At 47.0% G+C, this 21,693-nt stretch overlaps 2 protein-coding genes across 2 annotated transcripts in view; both read left to right on the top strand.

Moving 5' to 3' along the window:
* LOC133351819 (transmembrane and coiled-coil domains protein 2-like) overlaps positions 1-11,882 on the top strand; it is a 51,695-nt gene extending 39,813 nt beyond the window's left edge. Inside the window, 2 exon segments of the mRNA XM_061567377.1 lie at positions 4,026-4,161; positions 8,189-11,882. Of these exon segments, the coding sequence (XP_061423361.1) occupies positions 4,026-4,161; positions 8,189-8,527 (475 nt within the window). The 3' untranslated portion in view covers positions 8,528-11,882.
* Positions 11,883-15,763: 3,881 nt separating this feature from the next.
* On the top strand, positions 15,764-19,954 carry LOC133351713 (ubiquinol-cytochrome c reductase complex assembly factor 2). The gene is made up of 4 exons (XM_061567132.1): positions 15,764-15,941; positions 17,598-17,672; positions 18,762-18,831; positions 19,419-19,954. Exons 1-4 carry the CDS (start codon positions 15,804-15,806, stop codon positions 19,520-19,522), a joined length of 387 nt encoding a protein of 128 aa, XP_061423116.1. The 5' UTR covers positions 15,764-15,803; the 3' UTR covers positions 19,523-19,954.
* Positions 19,955-21,693: the final 1,739 nt, after the last annotated feature.

Below are 21,693 nucleotides of genomic sequence, written 5' to 3'. Positions count from 1 at the left end.
CAAATATATTAATTACAGTAATTGTGCCAGCATTGTTATGCTGTCCCGGTAGATTGGACCATTCCTACTGAATGCATAAAAGATATTATTTAAGAGACAGTGATTGTCAATTTTTTTAAGCCATTTTAGCTTTGTACCATGCCAACCGTCATGAGTCATTGAATTAGTTGCCAAAAACAATGCACAAGAACCCCGTTCATCCTCTGTTATATTCTGTTGGCATTATTATCTATCCTTGCTGTTGGGATGTTGCCAGAGGCCACCGCATGTGAGTTAATAATTCCAGGGCAGTGTCCATCGTGTCACACGATCATCCTGTCCCACAATTGCTACGTGCACAATCCCTTTTGCATCGGCTTTCGTGCAAAAATGTGCCTGCGGGGAAAGCCCCATTGTGAGACGAAAACGCAAAGCCCTCGGCTGCTGTAAAGACGGGGGCGGGGGGGGATTTATTGTAATAAATACTTTCCCTTTTTCCAAGTCTTAAGTGAATCTTGTGTTTTGGGGCAGTTTAACGCCTTCCGGCGAAAGTGTCCGTCCTGATCACTTTTGCCGCATGCAGCGATGCGAGGAGTTGGCGGTTGAGCTGATAGGTTTCACCCGCCTAGAGAGTTCAAGGCCCGCAAATCCATCAAGGCACAGCCCGCGGCCGTAAAAGCCACGCAGGCCGCAACACACTGACTGATCTCATGCGAGTAAAAAAAGAAATAAAGAATGTCTCACTATTTTTATAGTCGAGTCGGGGAGGGCTTATCTGTATTACTACATGGCTCGGAGAGCTGGACCCTAACTGAGCAGCTCAAATTCATTAGCGTTTGAGCATGGGTTTCTGAATTTCATGGCAAGACAGGATAAGCAATGGGAAGCAATGCAGAGGTGAAACGGAGAACATAGGTAGATATGACCGGGCAAAAACGGTTGTGCTGGGTGTAGTACGTGTGTGCAGGGCAAGTGAGGGCCCATTACCGAGACATGCATTGGAATGGTCTTCACAAAGTCTGGCCACCAAGGGATTGGCCTCGGATTATGTGGTGGGATGCTTATTCTTAGTTTTTTTGGTAAAGTCACAAAAAAAACTAAGAGTATGAATCCTTGCTGTCACGAAAGCTTCAAATCTAGAATTGGTGGGATGCTGCTGGAGCAGCACTTGAAGGGTCATGTCTTCTGTGTTGCAGCACTTGCAGAATCTAGCAGAGGGTCGAAAGCATTGGTGAGGTCTGACGACTTGATGTTTTTTTTTCATCTCTTTTTTTCTTAAATACAGTTAAGTGAGTACAAATTAAATGTTTCCAAAGCACATCCTAAATTTCATCAAAGCAACTGCTCATTAGCCAGGTGAAGGTCACGTTTTCTGTGTAGCAGCACTTGCAGAATCTAGCAGAGGGTATAAAGCATTGGCGAGGTCTGACGACTTGATGTTTTTTATACAGTTAAGCGAATATAAATTAAATGTTTCCAAAGCACATCCTAAATTTTCATCAAAGCAACTGCTCATTAGCCGGGTGAAGTTATTTATTCGTGCCTTTTGATATTCATGTTTTGGTGGATTGAATTGAGATGCGCATATCTAGTTTTTGCCGGTGTACAGTCCCCAGGAGGGCTTGCTTTAAGTTACGAATTAATCATGTAAGGGGAATTCTGGGAGGAAAGTGGTCTGAGAGGTATCTGCCAGAATATATTGGGTTTATGAAAAGATCCTTGAAAGTGTTGCTGACTTAGTCTGAAGCTTTTAGGGTCGGTAATCAATTCTGGCAGAAGTGGAAGAACTGGTTATACATTTCAGATGGTTTATACCCTTATTTCCTCTAACCACCTCGCTCGGAACATATCTCGGAGGCTTGGGGTTAACTTTTTCATCGTGCTTGGATGTGTGAACATCAACATGCACAAAAGACGGATTCAGCAATAGGCATTATGGACGGTTGAGGGGCAGTGCAGTACAATCCACTTTTGTTATCTACACCTCCAACGTGGTTATGTTCCTGCACCAATGTCTACGCTCCCTGCCTTCACCAACCTGCAGCCGACCATTGTGAGGAAGTATGGTAAAATAGATCCCCCCCCCCCCCACACCGTAACAATACACTGTGTGGGGAGGTGCTCATCCAGCAGAGGACTGTTTAAAAACGAGCTGTACATGTGTGCTCGTAGTATGTGCTGTTCCTATAGACGAGTGGTTTTTAATACTGGTAGGAACCTCCTGGTTACACCAGCCCACAGGAGATTATTGTGTCTGTCATGCAGGGTGTGGCTGGGTGGAGAGGGAGGGGAGGGGCTGGGTGGGTGGGGAGGGAGGGGTGGGGAGGGAAGGGAGGGGCTGGGTGGGGAAGGTGGGGAGGGGCTGGGTGGGGAGGGGCAGGGTGGGGGGTGGGAGGGTGGGGCTGGGTGGGGAGTGGTTGGTCACCCCGTGGTGCCCTTATAAAACTCAACGTTTCACCTACTCACGCCGGCTTGTGCCCGCCCTCAGAGTCGGCCATATTTGCGGAATACACCACGCCGCCGTTGACCCTGGCCATTGACCGAGCAACCCAACGTTCCTACCAGCTCCCTCCGCAGGAATGGGTTCTTTACTGCAGCCTTGCACCTCTTTGGTTCTCAATCGTAAAACAAGTATAACGTTAAGAAATACAGAAACAAAGTACTTGTACTTATGTGCCCATGCTTAATTTGTGTTTTTGATTATTTACCTCCTCAAAAAATCTGCCATATCTCGCACCCCAGGTTAAGAACCACTGCAGTAGACGATGCCACGGTTCTTCTGGTTTTTTGAGTTGCATACAAATGGCCCACCCAAGTGTAAACCGTCTGATGTGAGCCTGTTGAGGCTTGACTGGGGCACGCACGCAAGCAAAGAACTTCGCTGTTGAGAACATGTAAACACCATCAATGGAGGCTCTTATTGGGGTCTCTGGTAGACGAAGGTCATCGTTTGTTTTCAGTGCCAATAATTGTTGTCATTTCTAGCCATAAACAAGTGGGTACAGTTTTGCTTTTACTGCATAAACAAACTATTAAACTGATAAGAGATGCAGGGTTTGTTTGACAATGCTTCACCGTGGCAGCTGCAGTACCTGGAAGAGGGTGGAAAGCATTGACGAAGGTTTGATGGCATCAACAGCTTTTGGCCATGATGAAATATGTTTTCAATAACAGATATTTAACTTGATTTTAGCAAAAATATCAAGGTAGAGCTCGGATGGGCAACCACCATGCATAAGAGGTGTTATAGGTTGCTGCGGGGGGCTACGTCATTGTGGGTAGCAAAGGTCAGTACAGCAAAATGTATTATACGGTTCTTTACGTATAGACTCCCCACCTTCACTATTCCACACTGGCTGGCATGGCTAAGTATGGAACAATAAACCCCACAATCCATTTGCATGAAGAGATCCTTGTACATCAGGGGATTGTACCACGTATGTGAATCCACAATATTTGACAATGTTATAGAAGTCCATCCCTATGCCAAGGTGGATTTCGTGCAAAGGAATCGCTCCCATCTCAGCAGAGGCACACCTCTTCGCAGAAAGCGTTGAGCAAAGGGTGATTTGGCAATTTCAAAATTTCTGGCAATTGCTCAAATTTGGTTATTATACTGGTAAATAGGATATTTTCATGGTTCATTATATCCAAGCCTGATTTGGCAGAAAATGTGATTATTTATTGATATCCCCTCTGTGCGTTGGGAGGCAGAAATTAGATTTGAACTGACGACCCCTAGACCCAGGAGGGGCCGATCTGGCAATTATGAGACCCATCCGTGTGTCACAAAACAATTGGGAAATGTACAGTGATGCGACTTCAAAAATATTTGACATTTTCCAGATTGGTCTACGTGACGAGCATGTCATCTTTAAAGCTTTTGCCACAAGATCGGTAGTAGGTGGCGGAAGTTTGAGAGACAAAACAGACTCGACACGCAACGAAGAAAACCTAACTTGGTTTGCAAGCGGCAGTGACAAAAGATTCCGCGTTGTGTTCGCGGATTCTCACGATTTCGCTGCTTTGCGTCCGCGCGTCTCCAGGTTCGGGCGCCTGGAGGACCAGCTGAATGACCTCACGGAGCTGCACCAGAACGAGATGTCCAACCTGAAGCAGGAGCTGGCGAGCATGGAGGAGAAGGTGGCATACCAGTCCTATGAGCGGGCACGCGACGTGCAGGTGATTTCATGCCTTGGCGTGTTGTGGGTGGGCTGCGTGTGACGTCAGGAAATGAAAATGTTGTTGCTACGTGCAGTAATTTGGCATCCTTTCACCTCGTGATTGTTATGCGTGAATGCTGAAATGATCATGTGATGTCATCGGCCAGGGCGTTGCTGTGAGGCAGCTGCAATTGGAAGATAATTGAACTCTTTGAAACGGACGAATGTTTTTATCCGAGTGCATTTACACCTTCAGTAAGATTTGTTTGAGATTACTGCGTAGATGCCGATGACAATATCACTCGGAATACGCCCAATATCATCATTTCACAAGCCAAGCAAGAGTCTGTAGTATAGTGCTTGAATGGGTGACCGCATTTATAAAACAGCTCTTGCAGGCTGATATGTTGTCAACAGCAAAATCCATTATTGCACTGGATTATGCTTCGTGCATGCACTTTTATCAACTGGCAGTGACCAGCGTGCTGAAGTATGGTCAAGGTCAAATAACTCCCACGGCTGCGCAGCGTGTGGAGGCGTTCATTCAGCAGCGAGTTGATAAACGAGCTGTACGTTTATTGAGCGAGTCTTGATAGTAACTTGCATGGTTTTTATTTTTTACGTTATAACTTTGAAGAAGTAGAAATGAATGGCCAATTCCGCATATGCAGCAACCATTTCTGCACCGTCAAACATCCTCGTTTGTATGTTTGTTAAACTTGTTTCGCAACATATGTAGCCAACCGTGCTAATGGGAAGTGTGAAAGGATATAAACAATTGTCATGACGACTTAAAAAAGAAAAATAACATAAAAAAATTGCCACACACCCCGTATATCTTATATTGTTGAGTCAGACTAGAAATGCATATTAGTATAAATATGAATAAGCCTGCTCTCCTCCGCAACTGCACAAGAGGAATGAAAATGATGGTGTTGCTTTACCATCACAATGCATGCAAGTAGAAGCAAAATGTAATGAAATGGAATAATACAGCGAATTGACAAAGGATGACAAAGCGCGAAAAGAGCGTGAACGTCATATCTCCTATTTTACGTTCCTCCTTCGGCGAGGAACACAAAAATCCCATTATTTTTCACCCACCAAAATGACAGGCTTAGCAGCATGTACATGAGAGAGTGGCAGACAGGTGCTGTATATTCCCAGCATGGGTGCCTTCCAGGGTCACGGCAAGCAGAGCCCCCCCACTGTGCTACAGCACATTGATTTTTGTATTCTTTATTTTATTTCCAAGGGTCAAAAATTGTCAACACGTCATTGAGCCGGCCCGTAGGTCACGTTATCAACCTGTTTAGCCGCACTCTTTGCCAGTCATCTCTCCTTCTTGGCTCGCCCTGAAGCTGTTCCCTGCCACTCCCTCTTGCCCACGACTCATTGGCCACAAATGGCCGTGGCGTGCGGTTTCGTGACATGCTGTCACGGCTGAAGACAATCTGTAAATGGAATTTAGTTATTTGCCGTGTTTTCGAAAGGAATCTACATTTCATTGACAGTGTTTTCACGAGAAAGCCCTGTGCGGCCATACATTATGCATTACAATTTTAGTGATTTATTGATAGGGCCTTGCTTGCGCACACTGCGCTATGAATCCATTGAACTGTGTTTGATTCCCAGCCACGGTGTGAAGAGTGGTATCTGCTGAAATGGTCCTGCGCTTCCCCCTTCCCCAACCTGCACTGATCGTCATGGTGATGTTTGGTCAGACAACCCCGTGACCGACACAGTTTTGGTAGGCTTTGCTCCAAAATTGGATTTGCAAAAGCCTATACTTGAATCTTTTTTTAAAAATCTAATAACGTATGCTTTACACTGTTGAAAATAACCGTTGAATTCATATCATAGCACCCACCTACTCAAAGCAAATTGTAATAACAACAACTTGGTTCCAAATGTCTGACAGAAACCGAATAAGGTTTTAATTTGTCCGTTATATATATTGATGTCTCTACCAACCAGTTGTACCTTCACTTTGTGCTGCGGTGGTGAGACGTTAACTCCCTCGCCTGATATGCAGGAGGACATTGGTTCCATTCCAACCCTGACGCCTGCTGTATAGTTGGAGTTTGCATGTCCTCTCCCCGTGGTCGCGTGGGATTTTCTCCGGGTCTTCCAGCTCCTCCCCCCCCCTCACCACATTTAGAATCAACGTGCATTTAGAGTGTTTGGCTGATATAAATATCCACGTGATAATCTTCTCGTTGAGCCATAATTTGTGGCCAGATCGCTTTTGAAAAAGAGTTGTATAGCTCCAGTGGGCTTTACCTGGTAAACTAAAATATAGTTGAGTTTTAAATTTCGATTTAAAGCTTTCGTGACTGCAGGGATTAATTTTCTTGGTTCTTTCGGTAAAGTCACTTAGAAGGGAAATGCAGTATTTAGAAATGGTGTTGCAGATCTAAAGTGGCCCTCTGCATTGTTGGGTAGGGGGGGGGGGGTTGTTTCTGTTGAAAATTGATTTGGTGCCCCCTTGTGGTGTGGATGAAATGCAGTGCGGTCGAGCCAGTGAGTAACTGCACAGGGCTCACATTAGTGTCGTCTCCAGTTCTCGCATGTGCGGACGCAGTGCCGAGTGTTGAACCATTCTCCCACGGCGGATGTGTTGCGAGCGTAGGCTCGCTGAAATTATTATTTTATTCCTCACTGGGGCAGTTGTACATGTTTTCAAGTATATTTTGGTCACTTGAGACCTTCACAATGATGCCCCATTTGTGCATTATTTAGATGATTTTTGCTTTGTTGACTGATGTTTGTGGAACTGCTCACATTTTCAAAGCGGAATGATGAGGATGCACCATCCCATGATAGCTGTCACCATCGGGATCAAATCATGAGTCAACCTGGGTCAGATGCAGGTTAGGTGCAGATACCAATTGCCATGCTTCAAATCAAACTCAATCGATTGCTTTGGCAGTGGTGTATGCACATAGCCCAAAACAACCCTGCCCACTGTCGTCATAAGCAATGCCTTATAACATAATAATACGACTATAGAAGAGCCACCTTCTGCAAGACCATCTGAAGAACACTACCGAAATACGCCTGCTGTGTCGTTTTCTGTCATAAGGCATTGTTAATGGTGACGCTGATGAGACGTGTACAGTTAACCCTTTTCCATTCCGAGATGTCTGCAAGTTGCAGATTGGGTGTCCCGGTCACCGCGGAATCTCGGAACGCGCAAACGGTTAGCGTTAATTATATTTGGAGAGGCATAGCGCCGTTGTTTTTTAATACCTTGTACTCGCCGCAAAGAACCGGATCGACACGACCACACTATGATAGCTGGTGCCAAACTGTGCCACATGCCCTCCCGCATGGCAATGTGGGAGCCTCGGTACCGATAGTTATTCGATTCTAGTTTTTCTTCCGATTCCATTCCGATGATGTTCACGTACGTCATCAGGATGGAATCGGAATAAATAGTGATGACGTTCACATACGTCATTGGAATGGGAAAGGGTTAATTATCGCTGCTGTTGCGCATGGTCAGGAATTGAACCTGCGTTGCCGGGGTTTTGGCACGGTGCACCTGTCGCAGTACCAAGCTGACATCTAAGACACGCTTGCATGTGCAGAGTATATGACCATGAAAGCAAAGGGGGTAGCGTGAGGCAGTGCCCCTAGTGTGCATAAGAGGTATCTCGGCAGGTCCTGTGAAATCACCTTCGCAAGGTCATTCTGTGACGTAGGGTGACGTGTTACGGTGCTTCCTGTGAGAGTTTTGTATGGGAATTTCTCTTGACATATGTTATGAGAAATTAAAGGAACATTTTAAAACAGAAATTAATGGGATTGTGAAGATGTCCACCAGAGTGGTGGAAATTGAATCGGTTTGCGTGCAGGTATGAGGTGGGTTTTTGTATTGCGGGAACGAGACCACGGCAGATGTTAACGGTGACGACTATGATTGTGGCCGAGTACAAACCGCGATGCCAACCTCGCACGTAAAAACACACACAAACGCAGGGGTCAGATCACTTTGCCGACGTGTTGTCAATCTTTGTTTCTGTTTCTTCCCCGCGGGCCAGGAGGCGCTGGAGGGATGCCAGACACGCATCTCCAAGCTGGAGCTGCAGCAACAGCAGCAGCAGGTGGTGCAGCTGGAGGGTCTGGAGAACGCCAACGCGCGCGCCCTCCTCGGCAAGCTCATCAACGTGCTGCTGGCGCTCATGGCCGTCGTGCTGGTGTTCGTGTCGACGGCCGCCAACTTCATCACGCCGCTGGTGCGCACGCGCAACCGCATTCTGGTGACGGCGCTGCTTACCGTCATGCTCGCGTACCTCTGGAAGAACTGGGACGGCATGCCCGGCCTGCGGACTAGCGCGCCCCCCAACCACTCGCAGGAAGGGCCGTCGCTGGCGCTGTGATGGCAGCGCTCTCCCCATCCGTTTCTCTTTTCGTGTATTTTTCTACGAGCCATCGGCCCGGGGGTTCTGTGTGCAAGGTAATCTCTCGCGTCTTTCCTGCGGTTCTGGACAAACAAACAAAACAATTGGCAGTTTTACCAAAAATCTAGCGGTGAGGACCTTTTAACTCACCAACATAGAGATTGATACTCGCCTGTGATTGTGTGAGGGGGTTTTATGTGGTTGGCGTTTTCTCCTTGATTCATCGTTTTCCCAGTCGAACAATAAATCTCACCGATGCCAGGGATATGCATGGAAATGATCGCTTCCTATGCAAGTGACCTGCCATCTTTGGCCACATGAATGACATTCGTTTTGACTTTAAAAACAAATAAAATGAAATTGCATTTTTTGAAGTGAAGTGCCCACAATCTACAGCACTCGAGGCAATGCGACAATACGTTTTGCACTTCATTTTACTCTGCATGAAACAGAGTGCACATAGCATTGCCTTTTTACTACGTAACGTTTTGGAATGTTTTTTAAAAATGTTTTGAGAGAAAAAAAGCTGCAAAAATGTTAAGTAGTTAACTATGGGTTGCGGTGTTATTATATAACCTGTCGGCTGTTGGGAAAGGCAGAATTTAATTTAAGTTTACCGTTTACAATGTCAACATTTCAACCAAACTTTGCGTTATTTTTGATAATTAGACCGACCATTGATTTGGTCAGTATTTGTTAAGAATGTCTTGCAGTTCACATCCATATATATCGCCACTTTTATGACAATTTGTCACTATCATATCGCTAAAGGATTATTGCCTCGGATCAGAGCGACATTTATCTACAGGAAGCTGGTTGGGATGCCATAATCAAGCTGCCAGTCGCATGTTCAGTGCATTTATAACCTGGATTTTAAATTGTGAATAATAATAATACTTCTACGATGGCTTCTACTTCGAAATGAATGTCACACTTCCAGTATGTGCCCTATAAGTATGGCTCATAATTTTACAATATTTAATAGGTATTTGCCTTGGACTACATGGGTGTCATATTGAAGTATTTTACGAGCACGTTGTGAAATTACGTTACCACTATCAGCCATAAACACTTTGGGAAAACACACACGTGGTATTTGTGAAGGTGTGAAATTCGTACTTATTTAAGCAGCTTGTACCTGCTACCAACAGGAACAACAACAGGGTTTCTACAGGTGTACCGTATAATTAGATTGACCCTGCTTTTAGCACAATTTAATAAACACTCGTGGTGAGTTTTGGCATACTTGTAGTTAAGAGTACAGCAATAATGCAAGGTGGCAGCAGCGATGGCTCGTGGATAACTAACGGCAGTGCAGGTATACAATACGGAGATTCCATGCTGTCTGGTATCGATGAACAACAATATTTTGCCAATCCCCTGCTGGATGAAGGTATCTTCTTTGACCATACTTCACCACACTGGTCCGTGCAGGTTGGTGAATGTAGATGGGGGCGAGGCAGGTGGTAGCCAGGACTGGTTCGGATATCACTCGCCACCGATGTTAGCCACGCCTGGGAATCAAGCTCTGCTCCCCAGGTTTGAACTGCAGCACCCCCATCTTTGCCGGTTGCGCAAAGCAAATCGGCTGTGCTGCTGGCATTTCCAGATCCCTGGTGTTGTGGCAGTGGCGATGTTTCAGTGAAAAGCCGGTGGCTGGCTGACGCAGGGACCAACAGAGGATGGATATTCGCTGCCAAGATGACTCGTCGCCTTGTGAATGGTTGATCGAAAAGCTGTAATTAACTTGGGAGTTGAGCATGTTGGTGAACTCCATATTGAGTGACATATCCTAATTTCAGGTTTTCTGAAGTCTTAATTGAATGAAAAAAAAGTGTGTTCTACGGCTTCAACTAAACTTGGCCATATTATTCCCGCCATTCTGGAGAGTGTTGGGCAGCGATGCTTCAGTGCAGAGCTGCCACGAAATTGCAGCGTCATTTAAAAGTGACGATAACGCCCGACACGGAAGCTAAAGTTCACTTTACTCCTGTGTTTCATTAGCTCGGACCAAATGTTTTATCAGCTCGTCACAATGCTTCTTGAAGCCACGTTCGGGGCAGCCCAGGTTACCGAGGGGTTAAATACAATCGGAATAATGCAAGGGCAAAAACATAGTTGACTACAAAAAGATGCGCACTCCTCTTTGACACTTGATGTATGAACACTACCGACTTTATACAAACATGTTCCATGTTTTTACAAGTGTATTGTATAAAGAATGTGCATTTATTGCTCCTGGCAATGGTTGGCTTAATCGTCGGCAGAGACGAAACGTTGTGAATTATACTGGAAGGGTCTCTTTTTTTCTTTTCTTAATCCTGTTAACGCTCGTCTTTGGCATGAAGAGAGGGTTGTTTTATAAGCACTGTGTAGTAACCAAAGGACAGTGCATCACCGTCTCGGGTTATATGCTAACGCTATTGTGCTGCCCTGGTTTGGCCGGAGAGTTTCAGGAAGGCTGTCCCTGGTGTCCCGAATGATTTGTGAAGTTTGGGATTATTTTTTTTCGTCCCCTGGGGTGAACATTTTCTGGCCTCCGTGCTCAACTGTCGATTGGCAAAGGATGGGGGGAGGGCAGAGCTAGCTACCCAAGTGGTCGACTGGTGGCAGGGCCAACATCAGAGAGTCAGTCGTGGGGTAGGGGTCACCTTGCTTGGTGTTGGCAGGGCTCGTGATTGACTGGGTGGGGCAATTGAAAAGTGGGTGTGACTTAAGGAGGGGTGGGTGTGACTTAAGGAGGGGTGGGCACGCCTAAGATGTTGGTAGCTTTAGTGTAATACGCATGCTGGTGCAACAGATAGCGAATAATCCGACCGATTTGTCTTTCTTGGGCTGGCTTACTGGTGCTTTTTTCGAACCCAGGTCTTAAAAGGCATATTTTTTACAAAAATGAACCTTGCCAATAAGTACATGCAGCGTCGTAACTGAGCGCTCTCGCCACTGACCGACAGTCCACATGTTGACCGCTCGCCCAAGTGCACAGCGCTGCTGTGCTTTTGTCGGCTGAATGCACAATATAGGTGGCGACAAGGGCATATTCTCGGCTGCTCACTGTGGAACACAACATTCCTACGAATATTGTTGCAGCTGTCAAGAAAAATCTGCATTATTTCCAGTTTGTTTGCTTTTCCCGAATCTCGCGTTTGTACACCGTTGTTGTGCGACCGCTAATGTCCCCGTCACTGATTTTCACTTGTTCTTTTTAAGATGTTTACAAATAATTGTCCCGAGTTCTGTGTGTGTGTGTACATATGTGCATTTACTACTGATTTGTTTATTGGATGCAGACACAATTATAATAACTACGTGAATAAAGAAAACGTTGTATACACTGGAGCCTCGGAATAAAACCTGAGCTTGTCTGAGCATTGTCAATTTTGTAAAATAAAAATACTCTTTCTGTATTGAACAGGCCAACAACTGTACATGTAATATTCTTTATACACAATGGCCCGTTATAAACCACTTTTTTTTTTTGGAAAAAATATATCAATTTAACAAACTGAATGTCCATTGTTTTTTTTATATATAGAAAACGGTGATATGGAACTTGCTGATGGGTGGTGGTGGTGACAGAGGGTAGATTACACTTTTGATAAACAAAGGCAAGCCATTTAATGATTGCCGTACTGCGTGATTGAATGCTCACAAAACACCGATCAACCGAGTTGAGCTATCGACAGCTGTGAGCTATGAACATGGTTTGTAGGGCAGTGCGCTAACCACTGCTCCACACAAATATCCTGTGCAGAGCCATAGACTTGGTGCAAGTGCTGTTGGTGAGCACCGATGCAGGCCGGGATGGTACACAAGGGGGTGACGTGGCTAACACCACGCCCGACCGCCTTTGTCTCCCGAGTGCTGATGTTCATTTGTCGCGATCGCGAATTTAACTCTGGTAGCGAGATATGCAGTGAAACGAATATACCGCTCCCCACAACTTCGTACAAGCATTCGTGCAACAGCAATAGATTTACTTTTTTCTATAAATACAAAGCCAGAGGTGGTGTGTCGGGGAAGAACCACTAAGATGATGGGAGGTGAGGCTAGGGGTGAAGTGGTATTCCGCATGCTGTTGTAGCAGAGGTACTGTTGAGTTGTAGATGGGGTTGGTGGAAAATGAACAAGTGGCTGAGAACCCAGCAGTGTGTGATGGGAATAAACCCATCACACACTGCTGCTTGCGGCAGGTCACCGATGGACGTGATTGCAGAAAACTCAACATTCATCATCAACACTGGTCTTATGAGGACAAATACATCAGAGGAGACGTTTCGGGCAATGGCTAATCATAGCACAATGGCCTTGGGGTCAATGTGCTGCGAAGATGGGACGTTCATTACTCGAAAACGTTGCCTATATTTTTTTTGAAGGCAGTGTTATTAACTTATTTCGCACCGTGCGGAGCCAACCATGTGTTTGGGCGTTATTCCCCAATTATTTTCACTTCGTTCGATTGTCGTCGAGTAATTGAACCGATAATCTGTAATTTATTCCTTTTATATTGACGGGTGGGGAGATAAACAAACAAATGATTTGAAATTTCATATCTCGGTACATTTTTTTGTATGCATCCAAAAATCTAGAATGCTTCCCCGCAATACACAGAGAGATCGGGTACCTGAAGCAAGAGCCGGGCTCATACTCTTTGGTTTTTTCGGTAAAGTCACGTAGGTAAAAATAAAATAAATGAAAACTAAATTAAATCACGTTTCAGATGCAACACAAGCTTCCGTCTTCAGGTGGAACCATTACAGCCAAAGTCACTATAGTAAGTTCACTTACTACACCTGAAGACGGAAGCTTGTGTTGCCTCTGAAACGTGATTAAATTTATTTTAATTTTATTTTTTACCTACGTGACTTTACCGAAAAAAACCAAAGAGTCAATAATGAAGGTCGATCATTTTACCGTGCGAAGTCGTTCAAAGGTGGTATGGGAAGGGAGCAGTTCAGGACCGGAGCCGTACATCACTCGCCACTGACAATGCTCGTGGGTCACCTCGCTCTCGCTATTTTCTGAATTTTTGAGCGTATACGTTATATTCTTGGTTCTTTCGATAAAGTCACGTAGAAGGGAAATAATAAAAATCAAACAATAAAATTCTCACGACGTTTTCGGCCACAACAATGAACGCTGTCTTTCCGACAGCTATGTTTTTTCACCTGCGGACGGCTGCTTGTGTTGTGGCCGAAACGTCGTGACAATTTTATTATTTTATATCTTTATTCTTTTATTATTTCCCTTCTACGTGACTTTACCGAAAGAACCAATAATATCAATCCCTGCAGTCACGAAAGCTTTAAATCGAAACGTATACGTTATATATACTCACACACACACACACGTATGGATTTATTTGAAATGCTAACAGGTCCCTGCGGGGTGGGCTGGTAGGAACGAATAACCAAAGAATATAAACATAATGTATTATTACACTTGTTTAGCCAGGAAAGCCTCACTGAGTCTAAAGGTTTTTATAGGGTCCTGCCAAGTGTTTTCAGTAGGGGGCGATGTTGCTACACCTAATCGGATATCGGACGGACGGACGATATAATCTATTGTAGGCTAAGGTTTTTTCGGTAAAGTCACGTAGGTAAAACATCAAAATTAATAAAAAATAAAATAAAGATCACGACGTTTCGGAGGCAACACAAGTCTCCGTCATCAGGTGGGACCGTCACAGCCAGATTAGCTGCATCAAGTGAGGCAATGATTCAAGATGTAATCCCTTAAAAGCGAGTTGAATCATTGCCTCACTTGATGCAGCTAATCTGGCTGTGACGGTCCCACCTGATGACGGAGACTTGTGTTGCCTCCGAAACGTCGTGATCTTTATTTTATTTTTATTAATTTTGATGTTTTACCTACGTGACTTTACCGAAAAAACCTAAGAATATGAATCCTTGCAGTCACGAAAGCTTCAAATCTAGAATCTATTGTAGGCTGGTTCACTTCGTTCCTACCGGTATAATTGCTGTGACTTATAAGAGCGGTGTTGGCTTTGTGCGGAATCGCGTGGTGGCGAAGCAGGGGGATCAATGCAGTGGCTGTCCACCCAAGTCTCAATTCCAATCCCTCCAAATCTGTGATCGCGCCGTTCATCTTCTTGGTTCTTTCGGTAAAGTCACGTCGAAGGGAAGTAATAAAATAACACCGGTGGTCACCATCCACCGATTGGCACGGCTGGCTTACGTACGGTGCGAAAGAAGCTCAACGTTGGAACCTCCTTTGCCAGTAGCAAAATATGATAATTGGGTTTTTACCCTTTTATCTGGCAACAAAACTGACACTTTTTTTTTACAAGGAGTCATGTTTGCATTTACCACAATACCTGCGGTCAGAATGCAAGCAAAAAACACAACTCTGATACAATGTCAAAAATTGACGTATCGAAGCCAATAATTGGTGTTACCGATGTGATTAATGTTTTTTTTCCCATCATCAACTCGATCATCAGGCGTCATAATTACAGCCAGCACCATCAACTAGCACCATCAGGCGTCAATTACAGCCAGCACCATCAACTAGCACCATCAGGCGACATAATTACAACGAGCACCATCAGGCGGCAGCCAGATTTAATCTTTAACCCATCCAACACGCAACAACAACCCCCCTTAGCAAACATGGCCGCCAGGTAGTCTGTGCGAGTGACGTCACCCCCCCCCCCCACCACGTGCCCCCTCCCCACCCGTTCCCGTCAGCTGTTCGCGAGAGGCCGCGCCTCCCCCAACATGGCCGCCAGGTAGTCTGTGCGAGTGACGTCACCCCCCCCCCCACCACGTGCCCCGCCCCCACCCGTTCCCGTCAGCTGTTCGCGAGAGGCCGCGCCTCCCCCAACATGGCCGCCAGGTAGTCTGTGCGAGTGACGTCACCCCCCCCCCCACCACGTGCCCCGCCCCCACCCGTTCCCGTCAGCTGTTCGCGAGAGGCAGCGCCTCCCCCAACATGGCCGCCAGGTAGTCTGTGCGAGTGACGTCACCCCCCCCCACCACGTGCCCCCCCCCACCCGTCAGCTGTTCGCGAGAGGCCGCGCCTCCCCCAACATGGCCGCCAGGTAGTCTGTGCGAGTGACGTCACCCCCCCCACCACGTGCCCCGCCCCCACCCGTTCCCGTCAGCTGTTCGCGAGAGGCGCGGCTCTCCCAACATGGCCGCCAGGTAGTCTGTGCGAGTGACGTCACCCCCCCCCACCACGTGCGTAGCCCCCCCCCGTCAGCTGTTCGCGAGTGGCGCGCCTCCATGCCGCCATGGCCGCCACGCGCTACCGCCTCTTCCTGCGCCTCTGCGAGGAGTGGCGCCTCGAGCCGAGCAAGCGCGGCCGCGACCTCGGCGAGCACCTGAGGGCGAGGGTCGCCGCGGCCTTCCGAGAGGGCGAACACACGCAGGTGGTGGTAGTGGTGGTGGTGGTTGTTGTGTAACTGCGTGGTGGTGGTTGTTGTTGTGTAACTGCGTGGTGGTGGTTGTTGTTGTTGTGTGACCGCGTGGTGGTGGTGGTTGTTGTGGTGTAACCGCGTGGTGGTTGTTGTTGTGTGACCGCGTGGAGGTGGTTGTTGTTGTGTAACTGCGTGGTGGTGGTGGTTGTTGTGGTGTAACCGCGTGGTGGTGGTTGTTGTGTAAATGCGTGGAGGCGGTGGTGGTGGTTGTTGTTGTGTGACCGCGTGGTGGTGGTGGTGGTGGTTGTTGTTGTGGTGTAACCGCGTGGTGGTGGTTGTTGTTGTTGTGTAACCGCGTGGTGGTTGTTGTTGTTGTGTGACCGCGTGGTGCTGGTGGTTGTTGTTGTGTGACCGCGTGGTGGTGGTTGTTGTTGTGTAAACGCGTGGAGACGATGGCGTTTTCGCGGTGAGCGCGCGGCACGAATCTCGGCGTGCCCCGAGTTCGATTCCCGACAAGCCGAACCGTGGTCCTGGGCCACCCCTAGGTCGACTCGGCCTCGAAGCGTGCACACACACGAAGGCCGTGCCGACCTTCAAAGGCGCCTCGCTAACAAGCACTCGTCTCAAGTGCTGCGCGTTATGCAGGAGGGGTGGGACAACATCACTCGGATCGTGGCTGGTAGTAGGCCTCGGCAAGGTAAGGTAATTGTACCCTTTTACCGGGTAAAAGGGTACAGGTAAAAGGTGTCGACATTCCAAGGGTAAAGGGTAGGGTAAAAGATAGGCTCGTTGCTTTTTACCTTACCTGCTAAAAGGGTAAAAGGTAGGGTAGAGTGATTGTATTGTGGTAAGGTACAAGGTAGGAATACAATCACTACCCTCCCTACCTTTTACCCTTCAGCAGGTAAGGTAAACGGTAAAAAAATTAACCCGTAAAAACAAAGTTTTTCACTATAAATCCTTTATATGCGTGGCGGCTAGAGTCCTCTCGTCCTCTGGCTTGAGATGGCCGCCGCCTATGGGTCAGATGATTGCCTGCCATCCATTAAGCAATTGGTAATTAAATATAAATAAAAAATTCCCTAAAAAGTGTAAAGTTATGGATTTTTTTTGTTCACGAAAATAAATTGTCACGCACAACGAGTCTGTGTGCAAAATGTCAGCTCGATTGGATCACGGGAAGTGGGTTAAAAAACGACCGAAAGATTTGCACGGTCGTAAGCGCGCAAGCAAGCAAGCGAACTTAATATAAAGGATTTAAAAAGCAACGCGCCTACCTTTACCCTACCTTTTACCCTACCCTTTACCCTTACCCCCTTGGCATGTCGACACCTTTAACCTGTACCCTTTTACCCGGTAAAAAGGGTACAATTAATTACCTTGCCGAGGCCGAGCTGGTAGGGTACAGAGCTTGGAAGAAGATTGAGTGGGGTTGAGCCTGGCTCATGCTCGGTTCGGGTGATGACGGCGCTATAAGCCACGTGGCTTGTTTGTTCTATGAAGTGCCGGGAATGGAACACGTGCTGTAGACCTGACGTGCAGCGTGGAGATGGAGCGAATAAATCACTGCCAGTGCGAAGACGTGAGGTGTTTTCGCTTAGCCCCGCACACTTGACTAGATTGCCTCGCGATGTTGATGCTTTTGTGGGGTTTCTCTTTTTTTAACAGATCGCCGACCCTGAAAAATGCGACCAGATGTACGAGAGTCTGGTGCGAATGAACACGAACTACTTCCAGAAGAAGGTGCCACAGACACCGCGACGCCACCGGGGGGCGCTGCAGTACAGCAACATCGGGTTACGCGTCGCCTGAACTTGACAATTCATAATGACAAATCTCTGGCTCCACTGCATCGGCATTGCCGCTGCATTGGCATTGCTGCTGCATTGGCATTGCCGCTGCATTGACACTGCCGCTGCATTGCCATTGCCGCTGCATTGGCATTGCCGCTGCATTGCCAATGCCGCTGCATTGGCATTGCCGCTGCATTGGCATTGCCGCTGCATTGGCATTGCCGCTGCATTGCCATTGCCGCTGCATTGCCATTGCCGCTGCATTGGCACTGCTGCTGCATCGGCATTGCCGCTGCATTGGCATTGCTGCTGCATTGGCATTGCCACTGCATTGGCATTGTTACTACATTGGCATTGCTGCTGCATTAGTAATGATGCTGCATTGGCATTGCTGCTGCATTGGCATTGTTGATACATTGGCATTGCTGCTGCATTAGTAATGCTGCTGCATTGGCATTGCCATTGCTGCATTGGCATTGCCATTGCTGCTGCATTGGCACTCGTGCACCGCCCATGCTGCTGGTGCTGTTGATACACTTGGGGGGCTACGCCCATCCACAAACCTTTATGAACAGTTTGCCTTTAAAGGCTGACTCCTTTGCCTGATGACGACTGCTTGTGTTGCGATCGAAACGTCGAGATTTGTTTAAAAAAAAATTGTATAACTACGTGGCTTTACCGAAAGAACCAAAGAGTATGGATTCCTGCAGTCACGAAAGCTTCAAATCAAGAATGACAAATCACCCGCAATACACCCAAATGCATGGCTCTCAACAACATTACGGTTCACCCCGTATTCTTGTGCAGGGAAATTGAGTTTTCAGGGCCATACGGTGTACAGCCGTTTCAATACAGTCAAAAAAAAAAATCTCTTTTTGTCTTTGTGTGTGTTTATCAGCTTATTTAAATAAATTTACCGATTGTTTAATTACTCCGTAATTCTTTCACCGACAGAATTGACAGTGTGCTTAGTTTTGTATTTGTATACGGGCACGACTTCACGACTAATCGCTCTTTGTTTTGTTTACAACCTCTGCAGTACCCTCGCCGACAAAACACCAGTTTCACCGGGATGACAGCCGAAGACTGCCGCCTCATCCTGTCCACAGGTAATGCAGTACCTCGTAACACACGGTACCTCGTAACACACGGTACCTCTTCTTGGTTCTTTCGGTAAAGTCACGTAGAATGGAAATAATAAAATAATAAAAGAAAACCTAATACAATATTTTATTATTTCCATTCTACGTGACTTTACCGAAAGAACCAAGAAGAGGTACCGTGTGTTACGAAAGCTTTAGATCGAAATACACGGTACCTTGTAACACACGGTACCTTGTAACACACGGTACCTCGTAACACATGGACAGTGCAGACAGCAGTCTGCTAATCCAGCAGCTCAGGGTGCAGGGCTTTGTCATTTAATAGAATGCACTATGAATACAATCGCATCTCAAGAATGCTGTAAATAAATGGCGAGACGTGGGCATCCCGGGTAAACGAGACGCACCTGTTATATATATATATTTTTGATTCTCCCACGTCTGTACTCCCCGCGCCGACCAGCGTCGTGAAGTTTTGATCCGTAACCCCCACCACCATCTGCGTTGGCGGAGGCCCTCACCCATCGGCGGAGAGGTTCTCCGAGATCTTCCACGGTGGGAGCATTAACCACACGCGTGCGTTTTCCTTGCAGATAACCTGGAGGCGATGGAGGACAACAATAAAAGTGTTTTCAAGAAGTTTTTTGAGAAGTTTGCAAATAAAAATGCGGACGAGCAGGGCAAGCTGCAGCCTTAGGGTTTGTCGAGTTATTCATGTGGAACCAAGACACTCCAGTGGTGGCAGAGCGTGTGGCGGTGAGCATCTCCATGTATTTGGCTGTATGGTCACCTCGTGGTTAGCACGCTTGGCTACGTACCTGGCGACCTTGGATTAATGATCACCGCCAACGTAGGCGAATGTGTGAACCGGTCCTGGGTCTCCCCTTGGTCAACTCAGACTTAAATGAGTGTGCTTGGTGCCGTGCGTAAACATCAGCACCGGGGAGACAAAAGCGGTCAGGTGTGACCATGGCCACACCGCTCCCCCCCCCCCCCCCCCCCATGGGTACTGGCTAATGGAACTTGCCCCAATAGCCTGTGTGGGCTACATAGGAGATCTGCGTGTAACATATGTGATAAAATAAATGTTGTAATCCAGTGCTGGGATGAAATAAAATTTATTTCACTACTTACTGTCTTTGCCTTTTTGAAGTGGTTGTGTGTGTGGGGGGGTGTGTGTGTGTGTATCTTGAGTCTCTTCCCCTTCTACTCCAAGGCGCAAGTTATGGGTACATTATAAATGCAAGCCGTTGGAATAGCTTAAGTCGCGAGTTGCTTTAAGTGGCAGACTTCAAAAAAATGTAAACGATACAAAAAGAGATGACCTAATACCTCTTCCAAATGTATTAATGGGATCTTTGAGAAACATTGAAGGGTGGATAATTATTTTCGTCAAGACTTATTTGAAATGTGACCATCGTGGGATTGGATTGGTTGTGTAAGCGTGGTGAAAGCCAACTATTCAACTGACCTTTTCACGGTACAAGCGTGTATTTCGGTGTTAAGAGCCAGGCTGTGGTTTGTATGGCCCACAAGATGTGGGGGGGGGGGGGGGGGGGGGCACGATGCTGGCACCGTGATGCTGAATCCTGGCCACGCTGGTGCTCAGCTTGATCTGTAGCTCCCAATCTTGAGGCCGGTTTGTTGTAATCACCGGCGAAATGTCACACGGTACTCGGAATTGTAAATTTCGTGGGTTTACTCTCCAACACACCGGTGTGCTGAACTAGTAACGAAGTGGCACGTGCGTTGTTTACGTGACAAACCTTACTAAATTGCCTGTGTCGGGTAGTGGTGGGTTTAACGGCACATTTAGATTTGTGCGATATAACCCAAAAAACCTCGTGGATAATACTCGTCGCAAAAGCCTTGCGTGTTCAACTCGCAAATCCTGGTTGGCTACAGAAAACCAGCAAGAATGTACACGGTGGTCCACATGTGTTGTGACCCCCAACATATTTGTTCATTTGTATATTAATTTCTGTTTTAAATAATTCTTTAAAAAAAACAATTAAATGCGGGTGGTTACAAAGACATCTTGACCACCCTGTTTGAAAATGTTTCCAAAGTCAGGATAATTATTTACGTGCAAAATATAAGCAACAAAAACTTAAACAATTACCCTTTAAAATGACTACTTTCCATACACATTGAATATATATATCTTGCACTTATTTCGAGGTAAATTATTAGCCACCGAGTAAATGTAGATTTTTACAGTTTGAAAGGGTTGGTATTACCCAGCCAATCAACACCGGGTGTCATACTGTCCAGTGCATATTTGCATCTTGCAATTTTCACTCACTGCAGAACTAACATTACATAAGTACCGTGTGCTGTGTGTGTGTACTCTAAACCTCGTGCCAAAAAACTCGACCCGTCCCAGCGTGGGTTTTGTCCAACCCGGCACACGAGCAGCTTCACAAACGGCCATCTGCTTCACACTCGCATCGTGCCCTGACTTAATATCGCCAGCATCCTGCTGGTAGATGTTGCCTTGCCAGCCCTTGGCCCGAATTAAACACATTCCTGCGGAGGGAGCTGGTAGGAACGTTGGGTTGCTCGGTCAATGGCCAGGGTCAACGGCGGCGTGGTGTATTCCGCAAATATGGCCGACTGTGAGGGCGGGCACAAGCCGGCGTGAGTAGGTTAAACGTTGAGTTTTATAAGGGCACCACGGGGTGAGAAGCCCCTCACCACCCAGCCCTACCCCTCCCAGCCCACCCAGCCCCACCCTCCCCACCCAGCCCAACCCCTCCCCACCCAGCCCCACCCCACCCACCCCTCCCAGCCCCTCCCCACCCTCCCCTCCCAGCCCCTCCCCACCCTCCCCTCCCCACCCAGCCCCTCCCCACCCTCCCCTCCCCA

This window comes from Lethenteron reissneri, chromosome 38 (genome assembly GCF_015708825.2).
Source record: "Lethenteron reissneri isolate LAM-NWPU_2019-01 chromosome 38, ASM1570882v1, whole genome shotgun sequence".
NCBI classification, from domain to species: Eukaryota; Metazoa; Chordata; class Hyperoartia; order Petromyzontiformes; family Petromyzontidae; genus Lethenteron; species Lethenteron reissneri.
This window is presented reverse-complemented; position numbering and strand designations above follow the sequence as displayed.

Coding starts and splice junctions, on each gene's coding strand:
- LOC133351713 (XM_061567132.1), top strand. CDS start 15,804: ATGGCCGCCACGCGCTACCGCCTCTTCCTGCGCCTCTGCGAGGAGTGG. Junction 17,673..18,761: donor CGAACTACTTCCAGAAGAAG/GTGCCACAGACA, acceptor CAACCTCTGCAG/TACCCTCGCCGACAAAACAC. Junction 18,832..19,418: donor CCGCCTCATCCTGTCCACAG/GTAATGCAGTAC, acceptor TTTTCCTTGCAG/ATAACCTGGAGGCGATGGAG.